The sequence below is a fragment of the Panthera leo genome, chromosome D4 (genome assembly GCF_018350215.1).
Source record: "Panthera leo isolate Ple1 chromosome D4, P.leo_Ple1_pat1.1, whole genome shotgun sequence".
Taxonomy (NCBI): Eukaryota; Metazoa; Chordata; class Mammalia; order Carnivora; family Felidae; genus Panthera; species Panthera leo.
Genome location: NC_056691.1, coordinates 48996708 through 49006832, shown reverse-complemented (window position 1 = coordinate 49006832; position 10125 = coordinate 48996708). Strand labels below are relative to the sequence as shown.

The following is a 10125-nucleotide window of genomic DNA, read 5'->3' as shown; positions in this document are numbered from 1 at the left end:
TCATATATGCTCTTTTTGTTAATCTACATGTTCCAATGGTTTGTGCATCTAAGACTTACCTGAGATCTTGTTGAAAATATTCTTGCTACCACCTCTCTCTGCCATGAGATCCTGGCATCAGCGTCTTTTCCGGAATTTACTTTGCAATGATTCAGTTATTTTACAACTTGAGTCCCTTAAAACTAAGGAATGTAATTCAATAAGTTGTATCCACCTGTCACCAGGTATTTTGGAACTTACTTTGTATTCAGTTTCTTGAAAGAATAGAAAGCACATTTGGAGTTTCCTAGGTTTTGTGGCCCGGCCTGAACAAAACAACTAATTATAACCTAGTTTCTATAGAGTTGCAAACAATTTGCAGTGTGGAGTACTGGCTGTTCACAAATTGGGACTAGCCTATATTGTTTTGAGAGATGCCTGTTCCCACTTGAGGTCCTCATGACAGGTGCTCACTCAATTCCATTCAATGCTTATTGACCTTAGAGGAGGGTTAAAACGCTGTGTTCTAAATGTAGTTACATCTTTTCAACTTGCCCATGTCTGTTTCAGAACTCACCATTTCATTATTATTATTTGTTTTGAGACTGTCGTGCAAGGAGGAAGGTAACCACTGGTGGTTGCGTTGGATTGCAGGGCGAGGCCGGCTGGTTCCTGCAGTGCCCAGGCCTGCACGGAAGCGCCCAGCAGAACTCAGCTGAGGCTACACGCTTTTCCCCCCCCCCGCTCTGCCAGAGGGCTGAGCAGCAAAGCGCTCCCCGGGGGCATTGTGTGTGAGCTGGCCGCGGATCGCAGGCCCAGGGGGCAGCTCCACCGCAGGAGACAAGACACGCCTCAGGCCGGGCAAATTCCCGGCCCCCTCTGGCCCCAAGCCAGCAGCCGCCGCCCGCCACCTCCTCTCCCAACTCCGCTGTGGCCCCGGCCGCCCCGCCGGGCCCCGAACTCGCCCGCGCCGCGGCGCCAGCCCCTCGGCCCCCGGCGCAGGCGGCGCGGCTGGGACAGGACCGATGTGGCGCATGCGTGGTGGCGCCACCAGGCGCGGGAGCTGCGGCGGCGGGGACGGCGGCGGGGACAGCCACGGGCAGGGCCGCCCGGGCCGGGCTCGTGGGGGTAGCGGCATCGGAGGCGGCGTGGGCTGGCGAGGCCGTGCGGGCGGCGCCCGACAGCAGCTGGAGGAGCGGTTCGCAGACCTGGCGGCGAGCCACCTGGAGGCCATCCGCGCGCGGGACGAGCGGGACCGGCAGAACGCGCGGCTGCGCGAGGAGAACGCCCGGCTGCGGCTTGAAAACAGGCGGCTGAAGCGCGAGAACCGCAGCCTCTTCCGTCAGGCCTTGCGGCTTCCCGGCGAGGGCGGCGACGGGGCGGCCGCGGAGGCGGCCGGGGCCACCCCGGGCCCCGAGGAGGCCGGCACGAACCGGAGGGAGAGAGGCGACGGCCTCGAGGACGAGCCTGGCAGCCCCAGGGCCCTGAGAGCCCGGCTCGAGAAGCTGGAGGCCATGTACCGCCGGGCCCTGCTGCAGCTGCACCTCGAGCAGCGGGGGCCGCGCCCGCGTGGCGACAAGGACGAGCCGCCTTTGCGCGCACTGGAGTCGGGCCTGCGAGCCCCGGACCCGGATCCCCCAGAGCCCTGGCTGTAGCCGGAGGCCGCGGCCGGCGAGAGGCGGAGCCTCGCGCGGCCCCTCCTTCTTCGCCCGCGGCTCCCCCGCCTAGCAACGCCCCGGGCCCTGCGCCGCGGGACTGGACCGCTGAGCCCGCTGCCTGCAGCCTGCCGCCCCACGCTGCCCAGTTGGACTTGGCGTCCATCCGCCAAGGTTGAGAGGGTGCGCGGCCCCCTGGAGCCTCCCCAACCCTGCAGAACACCTGCTTCTCGCGCCTGGTGGTTTCCATGGGTTGAGGCCTAGAAACGGAGGGGCGGGTTTTACAACAAGAAACGGGTGCCCGTCAACACTTCCCAATGCCTGAACTTTTCAAGGGCTGTGAGGACCTCTTCTGTTTTGGGTTTTTCTCTTTCTTGTTCCCTTTTTTTTTTTTTTTTTTTTGTTTCTTTGAGGAATGAATAATGCGTTTAGAGTTGGTTGAATTTGTTGTTCATATTTAAGTCCCCTAAAACCTCCAGCCATTATCATTTATGTGGCCAACACTTGCTTTTATAAGTCGGTATTACTTGGATATCCTATAAAGTACCACCTTTTTATTTAAAAAGTGATATTTATTACTTAGGAACTCTATGTCTGCGCCTGCTCTAGTCCTTAAACATCTATTATATACCGATATGTTTACCCCCAGGGAATTTTTAAAGTATATGCCTATAAGTGATCCTTTAAATTGGTAAATAAATCTGGTGCATTAAAATTACCGAGAAACATCCCACAACTATTATTTGAAGTGTTAGATTTTTACACATGTTTAAGAAACATACATGATCTGTATAAATTTTACGTTTTACTGACTAGTTATTTGTTGTAAGCTATCGTTTTCGCTTTATGTAAGTGATCGTTTCAAATAAAGATTAGATAATCTAATTTTTATTACATTTTAGGCATTAGAGCATAGTCGGTGAACAGCAACTTTGCCTTCTTCATTTAATAATTTTAAGAAGTTGTAAGTTATTTGTGTATCAGAAGGCTCCAAAGCGATTTAGTCTCAATTGTGGTTTCATTGGCAAAAAAAAAAAAAAAAAAAAAAAAAAAAAGGCTGATTTTAACAACGAAAGTTCTGATTTCACTTATTTGCATTTTATTGGGTAGGCACTTTTGCTGACTAAGTAGTGAAGAGGGTACCATTGTACCACAGAAAAATCATAGGTATAATACAGTGTTTAAGTGATGGAAAACATCAGTTGAAGAAAAAAAAAATGGGAAGTTTTTGTTAGAGCTAGAGATTAAGTCATAAGGTAGAGTTGTTTTATTTGTGAGATACCCTAAAAGTTTCAAATATATATGTTGCCAAAAAAGGTACCAAGAGGGGCGCCTGGGTGGCTCAGTCGGATGAGCGTCCGACTTCAGCTCAGGTCACGATCTCACGGTTCGTGAGTTCGAGCCCCGCGTCAGGCTCTGGGCTGATGGCTCGGAGCCTGGAGCCTGTTTCCGACTCTGTGTCTCCCTCTCTCTCTGCCCCTCCCCCGTTCATGCTCTGTCTCTCTCTGTCTCAAAAATAAATAAACATTAAAAAAAAAAAAAAAAAAAAAAAAAAAAAAGGTACCAAGAAAAGTAGTTTTTTGACTTTTCTATTCCTGGGTTTTGAAGACTTTTTGTGCAGTTTGGTTAAAGGTAGTTGATATTTAGTTGTCAATGTTAAAATCGTCCCGTAGAGCCGAAAAATATGAGAAGAATCTTGCTGAGAATAGGTAGGTACATGAAAAGTATCTCGTCACTTTTACTTTATTTTCTAATAGTGAAAGAAAATAGTTTTAGGAGTCAGGAGGTATTGAAGAATAGGAAAAAAGCCTATTATCCCTATTGCTACTTAACTGTGACTTTGGGTTTAGATTAGTTAATCTCTCTAAGCCTTAGTTTTCTCATCATTAAAACGAACATAACATCTACCTCAAAATATAAAACATTTATTGAGATGTATATGTAAAATGCCTGCTTCAAAATAAGTGGTCTATCAATGAGAATTATAATCTAAAATGTGAAAGTTGTAAATGCGTATTGTACTGACACTTTGCCTTCTGTATTTTGCTCCTATATGATTTTATATTAGCAGAGAAATATATTCTTTCACTGAGTTGACAGTTTTCACTCCTTGTAAATAAATAGAGGAGATAAAGCCCTATATACTAAGGGAATAATGCGTCAAAACTATTTTCAACTTGTAGCAAAATTAGGAATATTCAAAAACCAAGCAAAATGTTTAGCTTACTTACATAGTTTTTAAGCACCTTTTGTCTTAAAATCATGTACAATGTAAGTGTGGTGAAAAAAATGTAAAATAATGAGGCACATGTACACAAAAGTGAGGACAACTTTGAGCATAATTCCTGAAAAAATTCTGAAACCAAATTGCCCCAGAAGATGGGTTAAGGCTAATACATATTTCAACTTTGTTGAAATTCTCTGCTGATAACTAATGAAGCATCATGTAACAGTATAAAAGATGTTTTGTGATATCAAAATATGTGCCTACTCAAGAAATGGGTAAAGTTGATTTTAGAAAAGTTTGATCTAGGATCTATTTCAATCTAAAAATAAACTAAAACTTCACATTATCATACCTTGATGTTTTATTTTCATAATTTGCTGTGCAATGAAGAGGGCTTATAATTTATAGAAATGAGCAACAAAAATATGTCACATTAGCAAACAAATTTAGTAAGAAGGATAGGGGGTGTTTTTAAATATTTTTTTAAGTTTATTTATTTACTTAGAGTATACCAGCAGGGGAGGGACAGAGAGGGACAGAGAGGATCCCAAGCAGGATCCATGCTGTCAGCACAGAGCTAGATGTGGGGCTCGATCCCACTAACTGTGAGACTGTAACCTGAGGCAAAATCAAGAGTCCGATGCTTCACCAACTGAACCACCCCGGTGCCACAAGATAGACATTTTTTAACACCATTTTTTATGGCTGCTATTCACAAAACTATACTTTATCGTTTTCTCTGTAAAAAATTAGGATTTAAGTCAAAGTAATATGGAATGAGTACTTCATGGAACAATCTGTCCTTGCTAAGCTTCTGGAACATATTTATAATATTTATAACTGAATAATACTGGAAAACATGTTTTTTCTTACTTAGTCTTAGACATACGTTTGCCAATTCATGAGTATTGCCATGATGAAACTAATACCAAATTTTTAATAAATGGAATTATCAGTATGTACTAAATATTAGCATGATTTTGATTCCAGTGCCAAACTACCGTTCGCTATTTTGCTAAAGGGAACAGATTTTCACTGAGAATTTGTCACAAAATGTTCGTGAATGAATGACACAATTGATTAATCCTTCTGTTTAGCAATTAATTACAAAGTCTGATTTTTCTACTATGTACTTGCTTTTTTGATATATATCTGATCTGATATAGACAGTATATGAATATATTTATGCACTGGAGTTAATGGACCCAGGAAGACACTTAGGTAAGAAACATGTCTCACTGTGTAAGAATTAGTCATGCTCCCATTTCACATTTTAAGCTTAAACTAAGGCTATCATCTCTCAATGATCAGAATTAAACTACATTGTCTAGTATTTAGCAGATTTGCCTATTATAAAATTCATGTTCGGAATCTACTTGTCTGTATAATCTTTGCTTATTTCATCATAACTTATTAGCAAGAAAGTCCTTTTGCATACCCAAACTCTCAGACATCTGTCACGCTTTAGAGAAAATTTGAGAAGATAACAGAAAGTTTGTTGGTGCTAGCTTCTTGTTTGAATGATAAGCATTCTACTCGAAAAACTGAGCTCTTTGAAGGAAGAACTTGAACAACAATCTGTCTCCTGTTTCATCCTGGGACTGATAAAAGTTCTTTTTGGCCTTTCATTTTCCAGGTCTCCTCACCTTATTTTTAATTTTGAAATTGTAAACATAGAAACGATTGTCTTTTACAGCCAATGGATCTGCCTTTAGTTATGGCAAAGACTGTTGCTAAGGACCTAGAAATCCAGCCATCCATTGACTATTAAAAACAATGGAGGATTTCTTTTTCTCTGTTATGTAATATTTCCGAATCAGTATGTCAGGAAGCATTGCTCCACATGGTCATTCAGAACCTGTTCTCATGTTCCTTTACCTTACCCTAGGTCACTGATTCATTAGCATGATAGATACAGGTTACTTCCAGATGTATGTTCAGCATATGGGAAAGAGAAAGAGAACTTGGAAGAGCTCTGCCCAGACCTAAAAATAACATAAAACCCCCTTGACACATTCTATTGGTAAAACATCGTCATATAACCAAGTTAACTTCAAAGAATCTTTTGCCCAGCTATAGTCTCATTTTTATAGAAGATTCAGGGAACAGATTTTGGTAGACAACCACCTAAATAGAGGCTGACATCTACTTAAGTTTTTTTTTTTTTTTAAGAACTTTCATGTGCTGGTGTAGCATTTTTGAAACTAAATAATTTAAAATAGTAATACTATGGGATTGCTTTACTGATTGAAAAAAATCCGACCTTTTCATACCTCTCTACCATCCTTATGAGTGCAAAACATACAGTTTGAAATAAGCAAGGAAATATAGCTATTAAATCTTATATAGGAAATCCTTATAAAATGAACCATCCCTGAATAGCGTATATGTCATGAAAATAAAGTTTTAAGAACATGTACTTGATAAACATTTCATATGTCAATCTAAGTTTATAAGTTGAGGGGGAAATATATCTGTTTCTTATATACTAGCATCCTACAACTTGTAGAGCTGAAAGAGACCTTGGAGAGCTTCAGCCTAGCATCCTTCAGACTTTGCCAACAATTTAACAACTTGCACAAACTATGTACACATCACACTCCATAACTTAGAATATGTGCGTCACGATTCTAGCTAATATTTTTTTAGAGTTTTTTTTTAACTTTATTTTATTTTGAGAGAGAGTGCGTAAGCAGGGGAGGGGCAGAGAGTGAGGGAGAGAGAGAGAACCCCTCGATGTGGGGCTTGAACCTGTGGGATCATGACCTGAGCTGAAACCAGTAGTCGAATACTTAACTGACTGAGCCATCCAGGCATCCCCAATTCTAGGTAATCTTATTCTCTCCTATTTATGAATAAGGAAAATAATGAACAAAGACTATGTATAACTTTTCCAAGGTTGAAAAGAAAAATTCATTAAAAAAATTTAATTGATATGTAATTGACATATTAGTTTTAGGATAAATGTAATTATTTGATGTATGTATCTATTACAAAATTATAGTTTAGGATTTACAACCACAGAGAGTTATAGTTTTTTTTCCTTGTGATGAGAACTTTTAGGATGTACTCTCTTAGGAATTTTCAAATATAATAGTATTGTTAACTCTAGTTACCGCACTGTACATTATATCCCAGGACTTACTCAAATAAGTTATTTGGTTTTACTAGGAATGCTTCTGGCTTTCTCTCTTAAGCATGAGACAATTGTCCAGTACGTTCCAAATTTTACAGTCTTTACCATGGCCACGGTTCTACTTACTCCAGGAAAAGGTTTTGATGTTCACTCTTTGTGTTACAGAACAGCATAAGTAGCAATGAGGTTACATGTTTGTTTACATTTTTGTAAGTTTTACATATGGGACTCTTGGGGCTTTATGGGTAGATTATTTTGGAAGGGCAGAGTACCTCTGACAATTTTGCCTAAATATATCTTTTTACAAACATGGCCCAAGGAGACTGAAAGGAAGGATTTCTATTCCTTGGTCAGGAGAGGGGTTGTCCCCCTGTCTTGCTAGATGCAGAAAGAAAGCATAAAGTCCCGTTTCCTTTGGAAGCGATCATGTGATCCTGAGAATGGAACTACAGAGAGACAGAAGAGAACTTCTTTCTTGATAACGTTGCTGCAGCTCCAGTTATCATGCCTGGAGCCTATCCTCCATCTGGACCTTCAGTTATGTGAGAAAATATATTTTCTTATTGTTTAAGGCAGTTTGAGTTAGGGCATTTTAAAAATAGAAGTCAAAATGAAATTCTGTACAAGAATGAACATTACAGTGACACACCAAAGTACAGGTTTCTCACAAACACGATGTTGAGGAGAAGAAGCCAGACACAAAGGAACATAAAATGGACAAAAAGCTAGTATCGATATGCATTTTGACTTCTATGTATTAAACAAGAAAAAGAAAATCATCCTAGTTCAGAAAGTTCCCAGAAAGTCTCAGTTCCCAGACTTAACAGATTCTTTTTATTAGATAAAAAGCTGAATATCCCATTTGAAGATTCTCAAATTGATAATATAAAATTAAACTTATGTGTCTTATGTCTTGTATTCCATAACTCATGCAGCATTTACCTGATGGCTAAAGTGGGGGGGGGGGGAGAGGGGGAAGGAAGCATTCTGAACATCTTCTCCTATATCTAAGTAGTATTAAGTTTAGTTTTTGCCTCAAAAATGCCTTTCACAGTTTTTCCTTTTTTATTCATAATTTTGGGCCTATAGTACCCCAAGGACCTTTGGGTTTCGTTTTTTGTAAGGTGAGCATTGAGGAATGCAAATTTATTTTAGTTCAGAAGATAAATTGGTATGTGTACTACTGACTAATAATCTTCAAAACAAGGTATGCAAGTATACTGGGAGTAGGTAAAAAACAAAACAAAACAAACCACCACCACCACCACAACAACCAAAATCTTAGATCTTCAATTTGCATATATTTTAATCTTACTCTTTGCGTATGTCTAAAATGTTCTTAGTGTAGTAAATGATACATAAATTTTAGTATGTGCTCAAAAATATTTTATAGATCCCATACTACACTGGTAATCACCTCAGTTGCTGGGTTTGTCATTTATTAGCTTTAGACCTTAATCCCTTTATTATTTAATTTCTTTAGTTCAGTTTTTAAAAATTAAGTAAAGAAATATATCCAAATATGTATCATAGGTTTTTTTATAAGACTTCAATTAGATGTTCTATGTAAACTTGGATTTTATGCTTTAAAATACATCCAAAAGTAAGACAATTATTATATCTTTTTTTTTAACACATATATAGAGAGAGAGGGCATGAGTGGGGGAGGGGGCCGAGGGAGAGACAGAGAGAATCCCAACCAGACCACATTCAGCACAGGGCCCAACACGGAGCTCAATCCCACCACCTTGGGATCATGACCTGAGCCAAAATCAGGAGTCGGGTGCCTAACCGACTGAGCACCCATATGGCCTGAGAAAGTTACTATTTCTGAAGGGTAATTTCTTCATGTCCCTTGATTTTTGGGACAAAAAAAAAATAGCCATTCAAATTATTTTAGATTTTTGACTTGCGTTATCTTCTCAACTACTTTTTAATGTTGAGGATTAATTTCTCAGAATTATTTGCTCATATATCTCTTTGCTTGGCTCTTGATATATTTCAAGTGAGAACTCAGGACAGGTTTGTATCTATCAAGTATAAGAAGACTACCAACTTAACCTGAAAATCCCAAAGGCTACGTTACCAAATCTAAGTGCTTCACAACATTTTCTGAGAAGAATAAAAATACTTCTGTGCTTTTAATAAGGCACATCAGTACTACCAATAATGGTAAGACATGAAAATATCTGACTGTGAAGTTGATTATGTACTCAAGCAGAAAGCTGTAATAAAAAGGTTTCTGAATTCACTCTCCTTACATAATGTTTTCCCCGTATTACTGATGCAGATGTTGTTTCTTCAAAAATACAAAATAATTGGACCCGAGGACTTCCTTTAGCTAAGAAGAATCTTTCACATTTTTACTAAACCATATTTCTATGAAATAAATTCTATGAGTTAGTTTTCTGAAACTGAGATTCAGCAGCATAAAAAGAAAGTCAAATAAAAATAAAATGTCCAGGGGCACCTGAGTGGCTCAGTCGGTTAAGCGTCCAACTCTTGTTTCAGCTCAGGCCATGATCTCACAGTTCATGAGTTTGAGCCCTGCATTGGGCTCTGTGTGACAGCACAGAGCCTGCTTGGGATTCTCTCTCCCTCTGTCTATACACTGCTCCCCCCTCTCAAAATAAACAAAAACAAAATGTCCAAACATAACTCCAGATACCAAACACTTGTCTTCTAGATCCATTCTCTATCCTTTTCCATCTTACTCTCTATTTATCGCATTACTAGCCTCCCTTGGTCCTTGGATTCCAGGGTCAGTTTGGCTTCTTGATGGATTCTGGCTATGGGGAAATACAAACATGAAATCGGAAGGAGGAAGTAGTGTTACCTCTGAGTTTCCTATAGGCTCCTTACATCCTTCTACCAAAGGTCACAGTTCCTCTAAGCCTGACTTTTTATATTTGAAGCCCTGTCTGCAGGTTCTGATAAAAGTTCTAGGCCCTCACCACTTCTGGCCAAGGGGTGGTAAAGTTCTCCATTGCAGGTCTTACTAATTTCAGGGTACTTCCATCTCCTCTAGTTTTCCTAAGCCCTATCCAACTTTTCATAATTGGCCTTTTACTAAACTATTTTAAAGTTGCCTACTTTCACTGTGGGGACACATATTGATTCAATATACA

At 40.3% G+C, this 10125-nt stretch overlaps 1 protein-coding gene across 1 annotated transcript; it reads left to right on the top strand.

The window, feature by feature from the left end:
- The first annotated feature begins 1004 nt into the window (after nucleotides 1–1004).
- On the top strand, nucleotides 1005–1726 carry TUSC1 (tumor suppressor candidate 1). Its single transcript, XM_042913876.1, has one exon. It carries the CDS (start codon nucleotides 1005–1007, stop codon nucleotides 1632–1634), a length of 630 nt encoding a protein of 209 aa, XP_042769810.1. The 3' UTR covers nucleotides 1635–1726.
- Nucleotides 1727–10125: the final 8399 nt, after the last annotated feature.

What these genes read in the sequence shown, in the direction of transcription:
- TUSC1 (XM_042913876.1), top strand. Translation starts at nt 1,005, where the DNA reads ATGTGGCGCATGCGTGGTGGCGCCACCAGGCGCGGGAGCTGCGGCGGC.